Source organism: Dermacentor albipictus, chromosome 3, assembly GCF_038994185.2.
Source record: "Dermacentor albipictus isolate Rhodes 1998 colony chromosome 3, USDA_Dalb.pri_finalv2, whole genome shotgun sequence".
Lineage (NCBI taxonomy): Eukaryota > Metazoa > Arthropoda > Arachnida > Ixodida > Ixodidae > Dermacentor > Dermacentor albipictus.
In genome coordinates, this window is record NC_091823.1 from 26,490,873 (window position 1) to 26,515,317 (window position 24,445).

The 24,445-nt window shown below is 46.3% G+C and overlaps 1 protein-coding gene and 1 long non-coding RNA gene across 3 annotated transcripts in view; one reads left to right on the plus strand and one right to left on the minus strand.

Annotated features, from left to right (window-relative positions):
• The window catches only part of LOC139057307 (uncharacterized), a 376,778-nt gene that overhangs the window by 184,686 nt on the left and 167,647 nt on the right, over window positions 1-24,445 (minus strand). The window contains exon 2 of the long non-coding RNA XR_011512683.1: window positions 6,347-6,405. This is a non-coding gene — a long non-coding RNA (uncharacterized lncRNA). The remainder of the gene's footprint in view (window positions 1-6,346; window positions 6,406-24,445) is intronic.
• The window catches only part of LOC139057304 (cell adhesion molecule Dscam1-like), a 160,674-nt gene that overhangs the window by 89,235 nt on the left and 46,994 nt on the right, over window positions 1-24,445 (plus strand). For both annotated transcript variants that reach the window (XM_070535256.1, XM_070535255.1), the window contains exons 4-5: window positions 14,591-14,764; window positions 24,166-24,303. In XM_070535256.1, the coding sequence (XP_070391357.1) occupies window positions 14,591-14,764; window positions 24,166-24,303 (312 nt within the window). The remainder of the gene's footprint in view (window positions 1-14,590; window positions 14,765-24,165; window positions 24,304-24,445) is intronic.

Below are 24,445 nucleotides of genomic sequence, written 5' to 3' on the forward strand. Positions count from 1 at the left end.
CAAGTGGGACATTACGTTATTTGCCTGTAGTTAGTTTTTCATTTTCTGCATGCTAGCCAGCAAGCTTCAGTTAGCTTCATCCCTCGTAGCACTTTACTGTGTAGAGAGGTAAAATGGAGTAAAAGACAGCCCATCCTCCTAGTCGCTCCACCTAATCTCCGAGACAGATCTATCTGTCTATAATACCCACGAATATTTCACTAATAAAACACTGAGATAGGTCAGGTAATAGATCCACTGTTCCAAGGAAACTTTATTCAATATAGCTTCGACGCTACCTGTATTTGCAAAACTGCCGTCCGTTTTTTACCATACGCATAGACATTCTCTGGTGAAATTGACGCTGCATTTTCATTCTCCACACGAGATCTCCAGCACCCATCGTCCTCGTTCTTTTTTCTAGTTTTTTATCTTTTCGTCTGTGCTACCTTGCACAAACCTAGAACTCAGCATCAAAGTAGGCGGCATAGGAAGACAGCTCACGTCTTGACAGGAAAGGGGTTAATTAGATAGAAATTGTCCGTGCTAATATTCAATTCCTAAATAAAGAAGACCGAGATGGCCATATTGCAACCCACGAAGCAGCAATAAGAAAATGGTCGCGTCATGACTGCTTTATGACCGTCTGGCCACGAATGCTGTGAATGTACAAGCCAAATGAGCCGGCTCTCATTTTCATGAAACATGATGTGAACACAAGTGAAAGCACAAGAATACAGACATCACTCCATTTCATATGATTTCATGGGCGCCGAATGCAAAGAAAATAAAAGTGAGAAAAATAAAACAAATTTTGGTATAGTGTCTAACCCGCCGTGATTGCTCAGTGGCTATGTTGTTGGGCTGCTGAGCACGAGGTCGCGGGATCGAATCCCGGCCACGGCGGCTGCATTTCGATGGGGGCGAAATGCAAAAACACCCGTGTACTTAAATTTAGGTGCATGTTAAAAAACCCCAGGAGGTCAAAATTTCCGGAGTCCCCCAGTACGGCGTGCCTCATAATCAGAAAGTGGTTTTGGCACGTAAAACCCCATAATAGTGTCTACTGCACTATATAATTAACCAGATGGTATATTTCTACGACCGTTTGACCGTTTGTACAGGAGAAAAAAAAATATGCATATACACCACTTTTGAAGGTAGCGGAATTTAACCTTGAATATTTAACCCAAATACAGAGATGTGCGTGTGTGTGTGTGTGGCTGTGCGTGCGCGTGTGTGTGGGGGGGGGGGGAGGCATATAGGGCAGGAATCGCCATACCTTCTAAGGAGCAGTAATGCGTACTATGCCGTAATGTGTAGTATGAACCGTTAACCTAACCCATAGAGCTAACCGTAAGTCCATGATCAATTGCATCTGCCACTTAACCAGGGCCTACGAGACATGGGCCCACGTTAGAGCAGGCGCGCAGCGCGCCAGTATTACTGCTTACTCCCAATGATTAAAGCTATTTGATGTGTTACATTAAAGTAACAGCCAGTTGGGAAATATGTGAGAAAGCTTTAGTATAATAAATATCTATTGCGAGCCAGGAGTCCTGGCTTCATTTCCATTTCTCCGTGTGCACGTTAGCTGCTACTTGATTCAGTAATCTTGTATTGCGTAGGATATCTTCAGCAAGTGCTCCTTCACCTGCGACATTATATGTCAACACTTTGCCCATGGCCTCAAAGGTAGCAAAGCAGACTCGCTTGTCGATACATAAAGCGCCTTTTGCGATCCAATGCGAGTGCGTCGTCGAAATGCTCGCGATCCAGATGGAAGTATTGCCACGAAACGTGGCGAAATGTGGGAGTCTCCTTTTTCACTGCCTGCTCGTCACAGACACGGCACTTGCCTCCCTCCCTTTTGCCTTCCCAAGGATTTCAGTGTCGTCTGTTCGTGCACAAGCGAGCAAGCTAGGACAGAGAGAACGTAAGAAGAGGGGCTTATATCTCTCACTTCCTCGCAAAATCCCCTCGGTGCCCCGAAACCCATTCGGATATCGATGCGTCCAACCCTCCGGAAAACAGAAAGGGCCTTCCACTTTGAAGAGCCGCGAGACGCCTGCTAGCATGGATCGTTGTAGAGAGCCCTCGCTTCCAGCTATCCTCGTTGCTTTCGGTCCGCTCTTGTGCCTCTTTCGACCGTCATGGCTGCCGTGCCTCTGAGAAGTCGGCGAAGCAGAATTAAGTGCTGCAGCGCTACAGCACAGATGGGAGGAGGGGAAAACCCAGAGGATCGTCGGTACCGCGAAGCATCGGGCGCACGCGCCCTGTCTTCCCTATTCGTGAAAGCAGCGCCTCCTGCTGTGCGGTTCCCTGGAGAATCGGTGCCTCTGTTAGCGGCTGATCCACCGCAGTCTAGCTGCAGGACTCACTCCTCAATCTCCCGTACTACGGGTTTCTTTGCTACTTGAAGACCTGTCATGGTTGCCAGAGTACAAGTGACCGTTGCCAGCCCCTTTCGTCAGTGTAGAAAATCTTTCGATGGGGAGCGGTGAAACGAGTGAACAGATCTTTCTGAAGTATCTCGTCAGCTTCGCCCGCGCTTGCACGGTTTCGTCATTTATGTATTTGTTCTACAAACGCCGTTTACAGTGGCGAATCTTTCCCGTTTTCAAAACGATGTAGCAAAACAACCTTTCTGTCCATGAATCTGTGAGGCACTCCGCATACAGAGCGACGAGATATCCTTCGGAGCGCAATGGCTTTGTTAGAGCACACCATTGTCGATGTATACGAAGAGACTCGGCAATATGAACGCATCAAGGCACGACACCGCTTGTTGAGCTAGGGCAAAATTCGGTGAGCGTTTCGCATTTCCCTCGCAATCTAGTTTGCAACATCACTATCTCTAGCGTAGCATAAGTTCCACATGGAGAAAACGTTCGAGTCGCATAAGGACAACGTACGTTCAGGGGACATCGGCCGCACCCAGCGACAGCTTCATTTGGCGAAAGCGGAATAAAGAACGCACGCATCAGCCGCTTTTTCGTGTGCTGATCGGGCGGCTTCGTCGGCGTATTCAGTCCCGCTGATAGTGCAGCGTCCCGGAAGCCATTAGCGACAGTATATCATTTCCCTTGTCATGGCTGCGATGATAAGTCTCTCAATCTCCGAGACCACTTCTCCCCCGGTCTACAGCTACATTTGCCACCTGGGTCACCACCACGGGAACAGCCCATGTTTTACCGCTTACTAAGTCCTATATGCCTTTCTCAATGGCATGACCGACAGCTATACGCGCGAGACATGCAGGATCAATGACACACACACATGCACTATCTGTGTCTGCCGCCGCTATAGTGCTGAGAGGCAAGTGATGCGCACAGTGCTGGATATACTGGCAACTGTTTGCTATCAGAAGAACAATTTCTAGGCCATTACTCCTAATGAAACTCAGCGCAGAATAATTTATTGGGGTTGCTCAAGTTACCGAGATCTGCGGGCCCTCATGTCCTACGTTAGGAGCATCGCCAGCTACCGGCGTATAGTGCACGCGGATTCTTTGCTTGTGCAAGCCTATCTCTCTTTATCTCCCCCCATTACGCTCTCTTTTTCTTTTTATGCCTCTACTTCTTCTCGTGCAGGGTATTCAACCAGAAGTACGTCTGGTTAATTTCCGTGCCTTACTATGCATCATTTCTCTGTCTCTAACGTCGCATGTCTTAATTGTGCGGCCTAGAGCAATAGTTGTAAAGGTATGTGGTCTTAAAAAACCTCGAAACATATTTTCGTGACTGCCCCTCCTTGAAAGACGCAAGGCTTGCCGTTTGCACCGGCCAAAGCCAGCTGGACGGCTTAGAGAAAAGTCTTTCGACCATGGCGTGACACATTGCAGCTACAAAAATCCACACCACAGAACTAAGAGATAAGGCAAAAGCAGAGATGTTAAACCGGCTAGGCCAGGTTCGCTACCCTGCACTGGGAAAGTGTAAAATGAAACTGAAAGATGGTAAGAAGGCGGCAAGAAAAGTTCACATTATGAACGCACACACAAGCAAAAGCGTCCATTCTTCAGTCAATCATGAACAGTCATGTAGTCTGGCGTTTCTAAAGAATCGCAGTCGTGCTTTTGCGGCGTTGAACATTGCTGAAGCACGAGACCATGGACCCACGATTTTAGGTTTTGTAAACGACTTGAGTGTTATAAAGCGTACAGAATGGTAAGTCTCTGACCTTCGTATGATGGGAGGTGTTCTAAGGTTTAAACACCCAAGAGGTGCAATAAGGTATATTCCACGCCACACGCGTAATCGGGATTGTCTGCCATTCCAATTAGGCAATAATGGGAGTTCGTAACAGCAACACCTAATTGCAAGCGACACAGTAGGTATCGTCCCGTCGACTAACACCAAGTAAGAATTGTACTTCCACATGCTAGTTTATAGTGCGTACACATGTCCGTTAAAGAACGGTAGTGAGTCCCACTTCCTTAATACGATGATACTCAAGAACACGAAAGTACCACGTTGCGTCCACTCTGGACGACAGAATCGAAGGGTTATTGCCACCTCCACCCGCCGCATGGGCAGCTTAGTCGGCAATTGCATTGCTCGTGATACTGCAGCTCCCAGGTGACCAGGAAATATTACGTTGTGGCCTCTTCTAACCCTTCCCGTACCGTGCCCATTGTGTGTTGTTAGCCTGCTAACGATGGTTTGATACGCCGGTTTCGACTTTCCGCGCCGCCCACGGAGACACCGCGCTATCGGACATGAAGGAGGAGAACTATTCTTTTGTTTTCTCAGCAGTTCGCTTTTGCCTACCAGGTAGTGATTTTGGAACGCACTCCGAAGTTTTCAAGATCGTCAAAGAAGCAAGCAAAAATGGCCGCCCGCTATCGATGGTTTGAAACGCCGCTTTCGAGACCTTCCGCGCCGCTCACGGACACTCTGCGCATTTGGGACGTGAAGGAGGAGGAACTATATTAACGCGACAGCGTTAAGGAGCTCGTGTCGCAGAAAAGCCGGTGTCGTCGGCGTCGGTGACGGCGTCGGCGTCTTCGGCGTTGGCCGTGAGCGATAAATCCCAGCAGGCACTTCATGAATAAAAAACAACTTGCAACATGGGCTGCGTGGGAATGGAACCAGGGTCTCCGGAGTGTGAGACGGAGACTCTACCACTCAGCCACGAGTTCGACGCTTCAAAGCGGTACAAAAGCGTCTCTAGTGAATGCGGTGTTGCCTTAGAAACGAGCTGTTTCTAAGGCCCAGGCGCGCGTCGCTTGCTCAGGCGCACATTTCGTTGCCGCGCCGAACGCGGCGCTGCTCGACGCTCACCGCGTCCGATGCGGGGCGCGTAGTCGCTGCGCCGTAGCCCACTGTCTTACACCCCTTGGCGGGTAGACGGGAACGCTGTCGCGTTCCACTCTTGAAGGCGAAGCTTAAGCGTCCTCCAATTTTTTTGTTTTCTAGGCAGTTCGCTTTTTCCCCGCAAGGTGTTAATGCTTTTAGCGCACTCCGAAGTTTCGCGATCGTCAAAGTAGAAAGCAAAAATGGCCGCCTCGAGAAGCGGCGCGCTCGCTTCGAAAGATAGCAGATCTCGTGATTCCGCTAGGTTTGCGGCTGATTTTATCGGTGGATCGGGCAGCAGCGAGTCTGTGGATGCTGTAGTTCCATCGGACTTTGACTCTGAGAGGGACGACGACGCAGACCAGGCTGGAATATCGGCGGCCGCAGCCTGGCACGCCAAGCTGAAGCAGCTGCACTTAAACTTTTCTAGTGGAAAACCTGCTGAATGAAAAATTTTGATATTTTGTGATATATTGCCTGTTAGACGGCAATACATTTTGTATGTCTCATAATTTTTGTTTTCTTAGTAGATAGAAGCGTGTCGTTACAAACTTTGTTTGATTTTATCCCGCAATCTTGATTTTGGCAATTTATATATCTTTTATGACATGCATCTCGTTAATAAAGCTTCTATGCGTTAAAAGTGCATTCGTTCTGCTTTTTTGTTTATGTATTACACAGAGAAATATATCTGCCGCAACCTGCAATGAGCACCTATATTTAAATTTGCAAAAGCAGCTTTTTGCCCGAGAGTTCCGACCGTGTGTATGGGGAAATAAAAGGAACCGAATTGAATTGAATTTTCCCCATGGTACGGAAAGTGCTAACCGCACGATGACAAGGCATTCTAATCTCTGGCCCATGGGCACTACGAAAAGCCACAAGAGCCCCGCTGCGACTATTAAAGCCAAACAAGTTGAGTGCACTGCCTGTGACGTAGCTCCGAGTAGTGCAGCTCGCCTGCTGCGTTATAGTTCATGGATGCCCAAGTCATGTCTAACGTTTCGCCTGTTCCACTTTCCCAAATCTAAGGTAGCCAACTGGGCTCATTCCTGGTTCACATGGCCTACCTTGCACTTATCTTCACTCTCTCTCTCACTCTCTTGGCGACTGCAGTTGTCATATCAACCTAGAAAGGAACAATACAGCAGTTAAATCAGAAATCGCATGGCAGGTGCAATTCACAGTAGCACCGTAAATCTTACTATTGTGCTTTGGCGACGACTTTACTTAGTGTACTTGGCTGGCAAAAAATTATGCTCGACTCGATTCGGTATCTACGGCAACCCTTTAAGCATATGCAGAGCCCTTGCGCTACGAGGTTCCAAACGAGAAGCTATGTTTAAGGAGCGAATGAAAATATACGGCTAAATTTTCGTGCATCACAACACCATATTGGCTAGATAGCATCTGTGGCACCGGTTTCGGAACTCAGGGAGGTATTGTGTAGAACCGTTGGTGATGCAGCACCAGGGCTCTCTAAACGAAAACACAAGGAAATAAAAGCAAGCAAACCGCGTTTTAGCACTGCATTTTCACCAGTAAAGTTGACTAACCCACTAAGGTGTTGATCTTAAAAAAGGACCAAGTTTTAAAGTCGAATGAGTGCCGCAGTAGGTCGGGGTAAATCACGCTGCTGAGCGTTTGTCGACTCCACATGGGCCTATTCGCTACAAAAACAATATCACTGCTACACCTCCTCCCTTTCGGTGGAAAACGTGGCTTTGGTTCGTTTAACCGACATCAACGCATGGCAAGATAATATACAGTGAGCCGTATCATTCCGAGCTATATCCATGGCGGAATAGTACGAAAATGGAACCACATTATGTCAAGATTTTTTTTTACTTTAATTGATTTCTTATCATACATTTAGTCGAGTGACGAATTCTAGCGATAGCAGGGGCATGACTTCGTGCAAACCAATCGCAAAGGGCAAAAGTAATCGAAAATAATGAAAAGAAAGCACTCCAAAATACCACTCATGAGTATTCCCTGTAAGAAAGGATCATACTGCAGATCGCTGCACCGAGTACCTCGTAAACACCTCGGCAAGTGGCCAAAGTACACAAATTCGGACTCCTTTCCGGTGATCTTCCGCCATCAGATGTCCACCCAGCGAGCGAGTAGCCAAATTCGCTTTGAGAGAATAACAACGGAAAAGGACCTGATAAAATTTCTTCTTCGGCGGGCCGTATGACCTTTCTTCCCGATAGCCTGCTTTCTTTCTATGACATTCTTTCTATGTCCGTATCGATGTTCGAGCGGCAGGGAGAAGGCTTGTCAGACAAGGTGCCCCTTCCAACCCCATTCCCCCCAACAGCACCGCATGGGTGGAGTCCCAATCAGGCCGATCGCATGGAAGGAACCCAAGCCGAGCTGCGTTATCGATTTCATACGTGTTCCCCCACCAACCCTGTACACCCCTCGCGGTGAAAAGGGAGACAAAAAAAAGGTACCTGCTGAGAAAGAACTCAGCGGAAAATGAGAAGTGGGGAAAGAGTGTGAAATGAGACAGAAAAAAAAATTGGTTGGGGGAAGAAAATGGCCGTAAAAGGGGTATGAAATGCGAATAAAAAGGGCAACGAAAAAGGAAGAGCTGCATCCAGTCGACCTCCTCCCAGCGCAGAGCAGCCCATTATTACTTTGTTTTGCTCTCTTTTGTTTCAAATCCTCTTTGCGGGCGGGGAGACGATAGGTTGAGCTCCGTCTTGTCTTCTCTACTTTCCCTATTTCTTTTTATTTCTGTGTGCGATGTTACAGAGTGGTACGCAAGCAAGGGAATATGAAAATACAGGCGTGGTAAGAAAGCAAGAAACAGCGAATCACCCAGGCGTGAAAGCTAATCTTAAGCACACACGTAAGCTAAGGAACGTGAAGCATGGTTCCGAGGCGAATTGAATAAAGAGGAGTACAGCGTACTTTTAGACGCACTAACAATGAGAAAATTTGAAACCTCCAAAAGGGAATTTCGGAACTCTTTATTTTTTTCCTCAGTGCTCCTTCGCTGAGCCTTTCTGTTAAGTAAGCGAGAAAAATTTTTATTGGGAGCTTTGGGTAACCACATATATTTCACACAGTCTCAGTTTCTTATTGTGTCTGCACTTACTTTGCTTGGATGCCTGTATAGATTCGGGCGCCATTCTAGTGGTACGGAGTAGTCTAGCGCGCAGCCTTCATGCATTCATGAACAAACGGATTCACACAATCAACAAATTTATCGTAAGATGCGAACCAAAGGGGGGAGGTGGGGAGGCAGGTCTGCTGAGTTGACTCAACAACTCAACGCAGGTCTGCTCTACAATGTTTCTTCAAATATAAACTTGTAAACATTCGCTTACTAACTTAAGTAACAATGATAGCATATGTAAGCGTGACTCAACAAGGACGTAGAAAGAAACAGACACACAGAGACAGCGCTGTCTTTTTGTTTCTGCTTCTTTCTACGTACCTGTTCGTAGGGCTTACACATTGTATCATGGATTCAAACGAACTAGCCCGTCAACGTCTTTTAACTAAACTAACCAGCACGGTGTTACACGCACACAGGTACAGGTAAACATGAACACATTTCGCTCGATGGGCACGGAAACTTGCTGCGAAAATTATGGAGTGAGGAATTGCGGCAGCAGCAATCGAATTGACCTTCATGCATGTCTCGCTTCGGCGCTAACGAAAAGTTGAAAACAGAGCGCATACGAAGCTACCGGCACTACGCGCACTCTGCAAACATCGCAGACTGCTTTGAAGATGAGGCCCGCGCGGGCGCGCACTTTGGCCACGTCGCAGACCGCTTTCAAGACACACGAGCGCCAGCAACGCGTCCCTATGGCGTCCGCCAAAGCGTCTACTACGGCGTCCGCGATTCGCGTGGTCAACACCGTAGTAGACGCCGCGGTCGTGTCCATTCTTTATGGAGTGGCGGGCGAGGAGTACATCGAGGCACCGTAGCAGCCGCCGGAGTCTTAAGAACGCCCCTCCTCCCTCGCCTCACCCCCCAGCCTCTCTCGCCACAGGAGAGGGCACGCATCCGGGCCGCGTTCCTCGCTAGCGCACGCGAGGTTGAACCGCGTTCGCCGGCTCATTCGCACGCGCTTTCACTTATACGGAACCTCACGGCCACGGCGACGCCGATGGCGACTGCAGAAATGCGCCTGGAATATCCGTATAACTTTTATCGCAATAAAACCACGGAACTTTGCAGCCGATTGTGGGTTAGCACGGAGCAGCGCAGATACGAAGTAGCCGTGTTCCAGGCAATCTCCTGTTGTTCGTTTATTGGTTTCCGCGAAAACAACACTCTTAAAATTAGTTTACACTTCTTGGGGCGTATCTTTGTTTCACGAAAATAATCGTTATAGGTCTTGTTCGCGTTTCCTTTGTTGGAAACCCGCACTGATAACGAGCATGCCGTTCTTGAAATGAATGTAGCGGGTGCGCATCGCTAAAAAAGAAGGAAAGGCACGCGAGACAGATGAGGATTACTGTTGTGAGACGAAGATACGCCTCAAAGCGTGTTAACTGCTTTCTGGTCGAGCATGTTTCTTCAGGGATACTTAAATTCTTGCAGAAAAGTACCGTTCCATCAACGTGGAAACTCTCCGAAAGTCCTTCCCTTGCACAAGTCTCGGAGTAATCAAGACCTTTCCTACTACATACCGATTTCCTTAACCTCTAGTTGCAGTAAACGTTTAGAAAATGTCATCTACAAACATATTATTGAGTTTCCTGAAGCCAACAATATTTCCACAATCTACCTGCATGGAGTCGCAAGTGTCCTCAGCGCCATTACGCAACCATCTGAATTTGCTCATGAGATCTACCATGCACAAGACCTAGGCCTTCAAAATCAATGCCGTATTTGTTGACCTTACCAATGCCTCCGATACAGTTGTACATTCAAACCGTTTGCATAAACCACATAGTATTTTAAATAACCCTAGCCTAGTTAACTGGCTTTCCAGTTTTCTCTGAGATCGGTCGCAATACGTGTGTTTCAATTCTGCCAAATCAGCTACGGCGGCCGTTACCTCTGGGGTTCCGCAGGGTTCAACTTTAGGCGCGCTTCTGTATGTAAATGACCTGCCTGACAAAGTACGATGAACTGAAATCCGGTTTTACGACGACTACTGCATCATTTCTCACACATTAACCAGCAATGAAGATCATGTCGTTCTGAGCAGACCACTTTCCAACTTTTGTACATGGCGTAACAAGTGGAAAATGAACATTAATTTTCGCAAAACTGTCTCTATGTCGTTCTCGACACGTATTTGGCAAATGTGCCTTCATTATTCTTTCAATAGCATGCCTCTGAAAAAAAAATTCTCAGGATAAGTATCTGGCGTTCTCTTCGCACACGATTTATCGTGGTCCAAACAAATTATTAAAGTAACCTGTTTTAAAGCCCTAGCACTCTAGTGTAGTCTATCTTGGAATACCGCTGCACCATTTGGAATCCATACTTGCAATCCGACATAAAAAAACTCGAATCTTTCCAAAAAACGCTGTTCGATTTATATACCGGCCTTACGACAAGGACTTCTCCTCTTCTTCTAACCTTCCCTCCTTCAACCTATCTTATCCAGTAGAGTGGCGGCATGTAGGAAGCCTTAAACTGTTTTATGCCATTGTTAACTATGGACGTTACTCATCTTTGGAATATATTAAACTTGCTAAAGTGTCTGATATCAGCAATGTTCAGCCTCTAAATATGACACGCCTCTACGCTAGGACTGACAAATTTAAATACAGTTTCTTTCTCGATCCACCTAAATGTGGAACCAGCTTCCCCCTAACATTCGAAATTTGCCATCTGATAAATTTGTTAGGGCAATCACCGGTTGCATACCTTGTGATTCCTAGGATCATATATATAGGGTGTTTCAGCGAACACTTTTTTATTTTATTTATTTATTTATTTATTTATTTATTTATTTATTTATTTATTTATTTATTTATTTATTTATTTATTCATTCATTCATTTATTTATTTAAAGGTACATCACAGGCTTAGGTCGGAACATTGAGTGATGGGGGATTACACAACAAGGTACGTGATCAGCATTAACAAGGACAAAGAAAAGTAACTGTAAGCAGAACAAATGAATGCATCAGTATACAGTCTCAGTTCGTAGAACGTGCAAACAAGCGCTCGCGGAGAAGTTGGCTGTTAGCGATTGAAACAATGGCATCTGGAAGATCGTTCCAAAGTGCGATGGCTTGTGGCAAAGCCGAAGAATTGAAAGCTTTAGTTTTCTATATGTCTTTGATATGTCTTTGATATGTCTTTGATATGTCTTTGATATGTCTTTGATATGTCTTTGAAATATGTCTTTGATGCTGAGGTGATTATGAAGGCGCCTGGATGTGCGTAGTGGTTTTTCAAGTGGCAGTGGGGATGGTGTTACGCTGTGAATATATTTCTGTATTAAGCATAAAAGAGCAACAGAACGACGGTTACTTAACGTCTGGAGTGGAATGTCTAGTTTAATTTTTGTTATACTGGAATGGCGGTTGTCGTTACACAAAATGAATTAAGCGACTCAATCTTGTGCGGCTTCCAGCATTGAAACTAAATACCCTTGACGAGGCGACCATATGGACTTTGAAAAATTCTTAAAGGTTGCCTGGGAAGATAACACAATCCTAGTTGATGAAATGATCTACTGAAAGCGGCAGACACTACTTGCAAAAAAAAATTGAACTTCATAATCGACTAATTAAAAGAAATCCACTAATTAAGTTTTGACTAATTACCTTATGACCTATATTGCAATTTACAAATTCTAGCCTAGGAGTTCGCAAGGCGGATCCACTTGGAACGAATTCTCAGGGGGGCACCAGTTTCGAGATATTAATTCCCGAACTTTGCAGAGAAAAGCTGACTTCAATGCCTTCTTTCTCTTTGTTTTCTCTCCCCCTCTCTCTCTTCAGATAAACTTCGCTGAATTCTCGGGAAAAGGAAAACTCGATCAAATTTTAGAGCTCACTTTCTTCCTAACACCCGCACTTTAGTAGCATGCGTCTTTTTCCTAGATGCACTTTCCAACACACCGCTTAAGCTTAAGCCGTAGACCACAAACAGTTTCTTGCAATCACGGAGTAGATGCTTAGGATGCACATTTAAAAGAAATCAGGCATCCAGAACACCGCGCAAACAGTGTTTCCTAGTAAACGCCCGGTGCCAAAATAAGGCGGTCGATCAAAGCAGATGTCTTTCGCTTCGATGAAAGCCACACCGAGAGAAATAAATAAGACAGAAAAGTTTGGCAGTTTTAGAAACCCACGCTTTCTTCTTTTATTTCCTTTTTCATTTTTCTTTTTTTGTTCACGCCACAGCATTGCCTGTGGAAAAAAGGAAAGAGCAATAGCAAGAACGGGGCGACGAAGCGAGTCGCAGCAATGTGGCGACACTACACAATGCGGGCGGTGTCAACCTTTTCTTTTTTTTTTTCTTTCCTGCTCTCAGCCGCGAAGAGGCGCGTGCGGGCGCGGCCATTTGCATATTCCATTAATCTCGGCCGCGACCGCCGAGCACAGCCGTGATCGACAGCCAGGGGGCGCCCGCGGCGTAGAGCTACGACACCGAGGACGATTTACGTTCGGCCGGCTCGAAACCAGCAAGGCTGCCGTAATCTGCCACACATCGCCCGCTAAAAAATTCGCCCCCCCCCCCCCCGCCCGCTCCCGCTTGCTCTCAATTCGGGGAAACCTCACGCTCGAACCCTGACTCGCTCTTTTGAGCAGTGCATAATAGTGTAACGCTATACACGTGGAGGATCGACGTCCTTGATGGCACCTTTGAAGTGCATTGAGGGAGAGAGCAAACCAGAGCGTGCGCGTTTAGTCCATTTATCACGCCACTGATGCTTCGCCTGTCGGCAGCTCGGCGTGGTAAGCCGACGTCGCTTTGCATCCTGCGCGTGCCTTGTGTGCTCCTATTTTATTTCATTGAGTGAGTGAAAAACTTGTGCCAGTGAGATACACTTCATTTTATTCGCGCCAACTTCAGGCATAAGAAGGAGTCTTGCTTTTAGCTCTACCCGTGAGAAAGCACTGCCGAACACATCAAGAATTGTATATATTTTTAATGAAAAAAAAATACAAACAGGTACGCCACTTCTTCTTTACCTTTCAAAGTACAGGATGGACATAAAGGTAACAGGTGCTTTAAAAGCCTTGTCCGTTTCGGTTTGAGCGAACGTATAACTAATTCAGCTGCATGCGGTATAAAATATTCTGTCCTCTTTGCCATTAAAGCTTCATGGTAATATATGGCATCGTTAAGAAGGTACATTTAACATGTTCAGGAATTGACGAAGTATTTTCTCTTTATTTCTTTTTGGTAACACATTTCAACGCGCTCTACATTTCTACTTCACACACCCTTCTCGAACAGACAGAGAAATTATATATACACACATTTCTTGTGCTCAGGCCACGATTCTTTCGTGCCACCATGTGCTCGGATATCGCGTGACGTTGAATCGATTCTTTTTTTTTTCTCGCAGTTTCTTTTTTGGGGGGGGCGCTGTGAAGACGGAAGCATTGATTTAAATGGTATGAGGGCATTTGTGAAGTTTTCTTAGCAAACTGCTTGGTTTTCATCTAAAAAAAACAAGAACATAAGGACGGAGTTCTAAAGTGATTGTGGAATGGAATCGCTTCTGTTTTTGTAAGTTCGGTGCAAGTGCTACGGCTGCATAAAATATTAAAAACCCCGTAGCGACACGAATCGATTAGCCATGAAAACAAAAGATGCAAGGGAAAACTTAAGAGTTTCCTCATACTGCAGAAGTTATGCGAATTGCGGAGACCTGAAAGGCAATTGATGCGATTGCATTTAGCTGACATCGGCCTTACTTTTAGGCAGATATGAAGAACATTATCCCTCACGATGGTTTCTCATCATTTCTTTTTCCGTTCACTCCTAATGTATATTGCATGGGGGGGGGGGGGGGGTATTACGACCCGCCGTGGTTGCTCAGTGGCTATGGTGTTTGGCTGCTGAGCACGAGGTCGCGGGATCGCATCCCGGCCATGGCGGCCGCATTTCGGTGGGGGCGAAATGCGAAAACACTCATGCACTTAGATTTAGGTGCACGTTAAAGAACCCCAGGTGGTCAAAATTTCCGGAGTCCTCCACCACGGCGTGCCTCATAATCAGAAAGTGGTTTTGGCACGCAAAACCCCATAACTTAATTTTAATTTTTAGGGAGGAGGGGGGGGGGGAGGTACTACGGTCGAGCGAAAATGCTAGTGTGAATTAGGCACCTTTTTTTATTATTGTTGTTTATTGATTTTTTTCGCAGTGGTGGCTCAGGAGTGGGAGCTGCGCATGTGGTCCGCTCCAGGTTCGGTGCCGCGTGGCGGCGCCCTATTGGTGCGCTGTCCCGTACCGAGTCACGTGAGCCACCACGTGATCGTCACCGCCTGGGAGGAGGAGCACCACAGCGCGGCGCTCATCACGCCACGATCACCGACCGGTGAGTGGTTTGCAGAGCGGGCTCGCTGTGACACCCTGCCTTATTAACGCGAAGAGCTTCGTGGTATCATTTACATAACTATAAACCGACCAGACTCGAGAACGCTCTATATGAGTCCATGATACTCGGACCATGGCTACACCCGTCACTGGCACAAAAAGCGATTCGTGCACTAGTCCACTACTTAAAGTGCACCGGTTTAAGACACCGCTTATAGTGTCCCTGTGCATTCTTCCACGTGCCCCCAGTGCTCATTGCGCTTCTCTTTTCCTCTCACTATTCCGCCTTTCCCTTAACCCCAGTGCAGGGTAGCAAATCGGGCGCTCGCGTGATTGACCTCCCTGCCTTTCCTCTGCTTGCTCTCTCCCTCTCTATATCTCTCTTTTCAGACAACTTGTAGGAAGCTTATTGACGCTTCTCTGTTAAATTCACATGTTACCTATAGGTGGCCTGCAACCTTGTATTGCTTCCACTCATTGTTTTGTGTAATTTATTTATTTATTTTTGGAAACTAATATTTATTTGCTTTTTGAACATGGTTCATTGGCCCCGTTCAGCAGTCCGTGGACTGCAATAGGCAAAAGGAAGCAGAATTCTTAACATTTCAGCAACTATAGTTGGACCCTTGCGCTAGATATCAACAACGATACACTAGCAGCACTCAGTATTTGACACATGCTAGGGTGTTAACTTTCCTAATAGTTCGTTCCTCGACAAGTTTTGTTTAGCTGCTCAAAACAACACGTTATGTGGTTTACAAATGTATATGAAAGTATCAGCATATAGAAATTGGCCGTGTTAGAAGTGCACGTGTTGAGAAACAAGAAAAGAACCTGAAGTCATTCAAAAAGCAATCAATGAAGTCAATGAAGGAAAGTCTCAACTTTGTTTTTAATTAAGCGGCAACAAAATGAGAAGTTTAAGAACTGAACAACCTTCTACACAAGAATCATGACTTCTCCAAAGACGCAACCTAGGTGTGTGAGTGCAATGATGTATCGCTCCTTCAGAATCGCTGTGTTAAGCCACGTTTCTTTTTTTTTTTTTTGCGAGAGGTAGTATACAATGCAGTGGCGACAGAGGGCAGGTACCTCGCCGAACGACACCGTCATTTCATTAACAGGCCTGTAATTGTTCACGAACAAGTAAGCTCGTTTTCAAATGTTTATACACTGCCGTTGATTTGATAAGGTCGAAATGCTTGAACTCTTAATAAGTTTATCGGGGCGATATTATATTCAAGTTGTATTGCCCCGAGGAATCACTGCCTGAGAGAAATGTGAACAAAGGAGCAAGCCCATGTAAATTCAACTATCGACAAATCATACAAATAAAAAGTAGAGAGGTGCAGCTGTCTGTACAGCCTTTTCTATGAAAAAAGTGCGTCAATGGGTGAGAACACTCGGGGAAAAGAAAAAGAGGGGGGGGGGGGGGGGCACACGGGATAGGATGGCGTACATGGTGAAGCATGGGATTCTTGCTATTGCTGAAACTGCGTCATACAAGCGAGTGCCCTTCGTTAAATATATCTGGCACTGCCTGCCACAAGGATGTGCCTAAAGGATAAAGAAAACAATACTACTAATAATAAAGCATGGCAGCGTCATTCCCTGCTTGCGACTGCCGGATGTCTGTCCAATCGCCGACGGCGTATTTCTTATCGGCGCCGTGTCACTGCAAATGCTGCGCTGGCGGTCCTCCGCTGCCGTCGCACGTCGGGTAATTGAATCTTCGCGAGTATTGCGCCTCTCGACCGATCGTTACCGACACCGAATGTTGTCGCGCCGTCGTACCCGTACTGGACCTTCTGTGCCCGTCCCGCGTCGTTTTTTATCTGCACGCTCGCAGAATTCCGAGGCTCAACAGAGATTTCTCTCTGTTCGCTGTATTGAACCCGTACCTGAGATATAGTTATTCCGCCGCTCCTTTTCCTTCTGAGAGACGAAAAGCGAAGGAAAGCTCACTGAACCACGCACGTTCTTATTGAGTTAGCACTAGTTTACGAATCCAACACATAAACGGACGAAAAAAGGAAAGCACATTTTATTCTATTTTTTTTCCTATATAAATTAAAGGAGACGTCGGCACGTTTATGTGGTGTCGGCTGCTGCTCGTCACAGAGCGGAAAAACGAGAAACGCGCGGAATGATATGCAAGATGCGTAAGCAAGCACAGTTCTGCAAGTAAGTGGAGCTAATACTTACAGTTCTGTATAAGCAATACAGAGAGAGAGAAAATGATAAAAGAAAGGCAGGGAGGTTAACCAGGACTAAGCCCGGTTGGCTACCCTACACTGGGGAAAGGGAAAGGGGGACGGAAAGATGAAAAGATGAGAAAGTCCACTGGCGATATCAAACTTACAGTTCTGTATAGGCGGTGAAAATATAATTTCTTTAAGGCCATTCGTCAGGAACCAGCAACGTTCCTTTTCGTTAGCGCATACAAGCGGCAGCGGGCGTCGCTATATGTCTAACTTTAAATTATAATTTAATGGGTTACTTAATATTTGCTAATAGACCTTATAAAGATGAAGCCTCATTCGTGTTCTGGGCATGTCAACTTACTAGGAGGCGCGATACTATTCCGCATACTTAAAAATATTTCCCCGCGGAGTCCGCAACCAAATATCGCTGCTCTTTGTAACAGCATAACTGAACACCGAGCGAACCACAGCGAGTGCCAAAACATCGCGATGTCCTGCTCTCACGCGACCACCTTCTGCGTTATGACGTCAAGGCACATATGCACCTCTGGGAAACGAATCAGAAAGTGGATCGCAGAAAAGATATTACAGTTAATTATTTAGGGAACTTCGTGTCTTGCCAGTATCTTTCTAGGTTTTCGAGGTCCAGGAGCTACACTTCGTGCCCGAAATGGCAAGTAAAAAAGATATCATGTCCGTACGCCTTTGGGCGTTTTCACGAAAGAATAGCCCCGACGCCAAGAACCATACCGCAACATACTCCTGTTTAGCCATCTGCTAGCAATATGACCAAGTGTGTTTGGTTTGCTCGCTTGCCTGGTTAATTTATTTTTGACGGTAGAAACTTCTCAATATACGGTCAGTTCCTTTCTGAATGCCACAAGATCTGCGTCGAAGATACGCTGTACGTATTTCTAAGCTTTTTATTACGCCTTTGTAAGTAGCTCCGTGTTTAAGAACACTCAAAGTGGCGCCACTCCTTCCACTATTCCTGTCGCATCAAATTGCATTTCATTCCTTCTTGTTCACGTCACCTTAGCGTACTATAAGCGTGCCTGTCAGACACTTGCAAAATTATTGCGCAATGTGAGATTAATAGCCATCTTTTCAAGATCACGCGGCTCAGGAGCGCATCTACTCCGCGATGTCTTGAGTGGCCAATAGTGCTGGAAGTGGCGGGTTTCCTGCAACTTCGCTAAAAAGGCCGCAGACCGCGGCGGCGTCTGCCAAACTCGTCGGCGCCAGCTCCATTAGACGGCGCACGCTGCTGCTTAGGTGTTCGCTCGTGTCGTGTACGCTCTTCGCTTTCAGCTATCGTCGAGCAGCGCTCCCGTCTACGGTGTGTCACCGACTCTAGTTTCTCGGATATCGTCTATCTGCTGCCTAAGTGATCCCCTGGTTTTGTCACGGGTGGTTGGCACGGCCGTTGAGCACGGGGAACCAGCTGTATGATGTGAAAAACAAAAAAAAAACTAAACAAAAAAGCCTGCACGGACATTGTGATATCGGCTCGCCATATATAGCGTGCGAGAATTAGGGAGTGACGCTCCAAACGGACGCCTGCACTCCGAACTACGAAAGGTTCTATTTCACTTTCTATTTTCATCAGTTTCGAGCACAAAGTAGCAACAGCGACCACCCCCTCCCCCCCCCCCACCACACCCTCTTTCCTCGTCCATAGTTTGTGTGTGTACATTGCGTTTCTCCGCCTTCTACTTCTTTTTTTTTGTTTGTATTTGGAACCTTTTCATTTTTTAGCTCTGTACAGAATAACCAACCGAAACGATATCCAATTGGTCACTCTATACATTGCTGCGGCGAGATATTCTTGTGCCGTGGCCACATTCATCGCTGGTGCAGTAAGCTATTCGTGCGCAACGACAGGTTTTGAAACGCACTGGCCTCAGTGACCATTTGTAGTGCTGCTGCATGTGCTGTAATGCACCGTGCCGAGCTCTCACTCTCTTTTTATTTCCTTTTTTTTTATTTCCCCTTTTTCCTCACGCCCAGTGCGATGTAGCACGGGGAATAAGGCCGTGTTCGGCGCCGTTTCTTTTGGCCCGGTATTTACCGTTCCGTTTGCCGTTACGCGCCCCGTGTAAATCTTGTCAGCACCGCAAAGAACCAGCAGCCCTACCAGCTGGCCGTCTTCAGCCCACTGAAATGCCATCTGCGCCATTCTTTCGGGTTGGTCATGATCTCCTTGACCAATAATACCTGGGTGTTCATATTTCTGCTGACCTTAACTGGACACGCCATATTGAGTACATTACTAACAAAGCTAACCGTTGTTGGGCTACGTGCGCCGTAACTTTTCCAAAACTCCATCTTCTTTGAAATTATTGCTTTATAAAACACTAATACGTTCTAATCTGGAATACGCCGCCGTGATATGGACCTTCCGCATGCGCGCCTGCAACACCTTATATTTCCCGAGGGATCAGTTATAGCCCGCAAAGAAACTTCACGTCTCCTGATCGATTTCTTAAGAGAGACTGGGTTGATGGACATATGGTGAAACCCATCAGCGGTATCGTGCGAGACGCTCGGGCGGAGCAATTGCCGGCCTTGTTCGCCAGGCTAAACCCGCCTGTTGCTACAATTCACCACCACCACCACCACCATGGATCCGCATCATGAAAAGCTGATAACTTGAGCTGGTTCAAAATAACGCTGCTCGTTTTATCCTGTCCAACTTTAACCGTACCGCGAGTGTAACAAGCATGAAAGCTAATCTTTCTTTACCTCTTTTACCATCCCACCGGCAGACAATTCATTTGAAACTTTTTGATAAACTATACCATCACCCCATGCTACGCGAAACCCCTTAACGACCGAGGCCACTACTTTCTCTCACAGGTTGTCCAGGACATCTTGCACACCTGCGCTACAAAGCGCAAGTTTACAACGGCGTGTCACCTTCAGAGCAACGGCCTCATAGAGCGGCTCAATTGAACTACCACAAAAATGCTCGCTATGTACGTCTCTACTGACCATCGCGACTGGGGTGCCGTTCTGCCGGTCGCCACATTCACCTACAATACGTCCCGCCATGATTCTCCTGGTTTCTCTCCATTTTTTCTCTTGTATGGACGAGACACTATACTACCGTTTGACACGATCCTCCCAGCGGTTCTCGATATAAAATCAGTATATGTGAAGTTCTACATCATTCGCGTCGCGCATACGTGAAATCAGATTACACAAGCTTCGGCGACAACAGACAGCACATAACATTCGATAACATTCACCGATAACACCGATAACATTCGAGAAACTTCCGATACATGCAGGCGCGTCCCGCGCAGAACGATAACATCCGTTAGACGGTGAAAACCGCTCACCCGTAAAAGATAAACAAGTACACGTGTCAATATACACATGCGTCAGTTTTATATACATGCATGGTCAGGCGCTCCGCGTTAAGAAGCTTTGCCCGGAACAGTTTTATATATATATATATATATATATATATATATATATATATATATATATATATATATATATATATATATATATGCGTCAGTAATACTGCATTCTACGATTCGTTCAAGTAAGCTTTTCAGTGACATTGACGAAACAATTGCGCTACCGGAGCCTTGACTTGTCAAACGTACGAAAAAGCGTCTATCGCACAACGCTTTAAATTTAAAACCAGTGTAAACTGGTGCAAAGCTGGTAAACAGACACGCTTTCCTTGTCTTTCGTTTCGGCTTAGCAACGTTCCAGTTTTTATAGTTTCCTTCGCGCTGCACGTCTCGGCATCAGTTTCCCTGCCTTCAGACTCGTCGCTAAAACTTTGGCGGTGCGTGCAGAAACACCCACGCTAGAATAGCTGGCGAGTAATTAATTCTCGAGAGTGTAATTTTGCTGCGCGTTCAGCCTCGTAGCGTTATTATGGGACACGCCCACATAACCCCGCTTCCCAGAAACGCAACGTTTAGCCGTCACGCTTTGCACTATGTTTGACGCCAGTGATAGCAATAGATATAGCGTTCTTGCTGTTAACAGCGCAAAATGTAGACAAGAGACGAGACAAGAAGACACCACAAGCGCTGCGTCTCGTCTCTTGTCTGCATTTTGCGCTGTTAACAGCAGGATGGAAAACAAACAAGCCCAAGCTGCTATTATGGCGTTCTGCTCCATACCATCAGGTCGCGGGTTCGACTTCCAGCGCCAACAGCACGTTAAGAACTCCAGTTGGTCAAGACTAAGTCGAAGCTCACCCGCTTCCTCCCCGAACCTCACACGCACCTCACGGGGGCTCTCGTGCGTGCGCGCTTGTGCGTGTGCGTGTGTGCGTGCGTGCGTGTGTGTGTGTGTGTGTGTGTGTGTGTGTGTGTGTGTGTGTGTGTGCGTGTGTGTGTGTGTGTGTGGGTGCGTGTGTGTGCGTGGGTGCGTGTGCATGTGTGTGTGTGTGTGTGTGTGTGTGTGTGTGTGTGTGTGTGTGTGTGTGTGTGTGTGTGTGTGTGTGTGTGTGTGTGTGTGTGTGTGTGTGTGTGTGTGTGTGTGTGTGTGTGTGTGTGTGTGTACGTGAGATCAGGTACGTGATCGTTGATCAGGTACGTTGATCAGGTACCTGAGAGAAGGCAGTCGTATTAAACTCGAGAACACCCAACACGCAACTGCGTTTCACGTTCTGCGACTTCAATCTCACCATTCGGCAGGCATCTAGACATCCAAACAAATTGTTTTCGTGGTGTTGTTGTTATTTAACTTCTCCTACTTCTCCACTCTTGAGAAACACAATAGGGAAAAAGGAAGAGCAGAAAACGAGAAAAAGCTGTAAGTTTGCAGTATGAACGAAAAAAAAATAAATAGCCATGAATACAAGGCACTGAACCGGAACTCTCTGCCGGAGGACGAGGGAAGATAGCGGAAATACTCGGGCCATCCTGGCCCTCCTGTCGCTGACAAGTCGCGTGGCCGAAATGGAACGAAGACACGGCAGTGCTAGATCTATAGAGAATACGGGAGGAACCGGATGTAAAAAGGACGGAAAGAAGTGAATGACTCAATACTCCGATTTCACGCTATCTGGAGAACGAAAAAGAAAAAAAGAAGGAACGCGCCCGACTGCACGCAACCCTCCCCATCACCAAGACTGTACCGATTGCAGAATGTGTAGGCCAGTGTAGGGCATGCATAAAAGGGAGGCACGAATGGGACATCTTAAAGATGGAGGGAAAGGAAAACGTAGCTCAAAGGTTTTTCTCATCTGTGGAAAGGAACAAAAGAGCGCTTCCCTGTCTACGCGCGCTAGGTGAGGCAATGTCTGTGTCGCTGTCTTCGTTTTTGTCGTTCAAAAACGAACAACCACTCGCATTGCGGCATTACGCGACCGCCGCCAGCTGGTATCGTAAACGAATATCCGAAAGCGTGTGCACGCGAATGGCGTTTGTCCGCATACACACGACGTACAATTCGCCTTTCGCGACGCATCGCTCATAACGATGAGCCGCTATCGTATTGCAAACTTTCGCGTTACGTAAACGTACTTTTTGTTCACACCAGATTGCTTACCATCGCGCGCCTCAGACAGAAATCAAATCTTCGTTCAAACAGAGCAAATTTCTGGGAAAATCGAGAGAAATAAAATGCTAAATGTAGAGGAGCGAAGGGAAAGAATTTTGCGAGTATTTGACACGAATTTTATAAGAATTTGGTAAGAGTATTTGGGAAGAATTTAGCGAGTATTCGTGGGCGTCTTTGATGCTCGGAAAAACACTTTTTTGTAGCACGTATTGAGCAACAAAAAGCTGTGTCCGGAGTTTCCCATGTTGCGCTGCAACATTCTCATTGACCCTCCTCGTATAATTATAATACTTGAGAAGTTGATTAATTAATTAAAGCTAATTATGTAGTTAGGCGAAACAAAAAAATATAAGTTTCTTCAAGCGACGGCAAACAACGTTACCTTGGTTCTGTTCAGCTACGTGGTATTTGCGTATTTTTAAATCTTGGCGCATGATAATTGGGACACCCTGTATATCAAGTAAAATAGATAACAAACTGTTTCATCTTAGTTTGAAGGTGAAACGCAGGAAAGAGGGTTCTGTCTTCAATATACATAAAAACACAGTTGAATACGATTTCTCCTGCCACACAAATGGCAACAACCCATCAGCTTTCCCATGATGCGTCCGAGGTGCGGCATACACTTTCATCGATCGGGACGTTCAGCAAATTAGAAGATAAAAAAAACATGTTTTTTAAACGATTTTTTAAACGAAACGATTAAACGATTTTTAAAACTAAAAAACATGTTTTTTAAACATGTTTTTTAAGCGATGCATGCATGCATGCATGCATGCATGCATGTATGTATGTATGTATGTATGTATGTATGTATGTATGTATGTATGTATGCATGCATGCATGTATGTATGTATGTATGTATGTATGTATGTACGTATGTACGTATGTATGTATGTATGTATGTACGAGGAACGCTCCGAACGTAAGTTTCGTCATTTGTTTTCACACGGAAACGTTATAGCCAAAAAGATACACCATGGCATCATGAACTATACCCCTTGCGCTATTTTTCCACATAGTTGCCACCGACATTGAGACATTTCTCGTAGCGTGCAATCAGTTTGAAGAAACCACTCTGGTAAAACTAAAGGAATTGTTGCACAGCCAGCTCCACCCCAGCATTGTTCTGGAAGTAGTGAGAGTGCGGCTTTCAATGCAGGGAAGCACAGTTTTTCTTTGTTCTCATAATCCATTCATACTGGATAATAGCACGCGCTTCCATTGGCGACCACGTAGTCAGCACACGTCTGTCTGCCATCGTGACTTGTACTCGAATAACCTTGGGCGCGCCGGTCTGCTGCTAATCTCTGTTCTTCGGCGTTTTGCGCATGCGTCATTCCTCCTCCGCTGACTCTTCTTCCGTCGTTGTACCAACAATGGGCATGGATTGTTATAGTGATTGTTTGTTTCACCTTGTGTACCCCCTTCTCTCTCAAAAAATATGACGAGACTTACTTTCGGAACGTCCCTCACATGCATGCGTGCGTGCGTACGTGTGTGCGTATGTGTATGCGCATGTGTGTGTACGTGTGCGTGTGTGTGCGTCAATTTCTTTTCTAACCGCACGAGTACCAATTGGAGTTCTTCCATGTTACGCTGCACAACACGACCGGATAGCCTTTTTCTCCAACCATAGTCGCTTTCTCTAAATCGCTCGCAGACCGGTACGTGATGACGTCATCGGGAGATCTGTACGTGCGGAGTCTGACGCAAGCTGCCCGCTTCCGGTGCCACACGGAGGACGTGCTTACCCGCCGAAACAGGACGAGCTCCACTTATGCGCACTACCATGCTACGGGTACGTGGATCCACATCGACAGCACCGGAACGTTGTCGGGTGCAAACTGCTGGTGCATGTTGCCAACGTGAGAAAACAGTCCGAGGACTGGACCAATTTTTAAGAGCGAGACTAAGATCCGACGACCTCGCTTAGCCTGCCC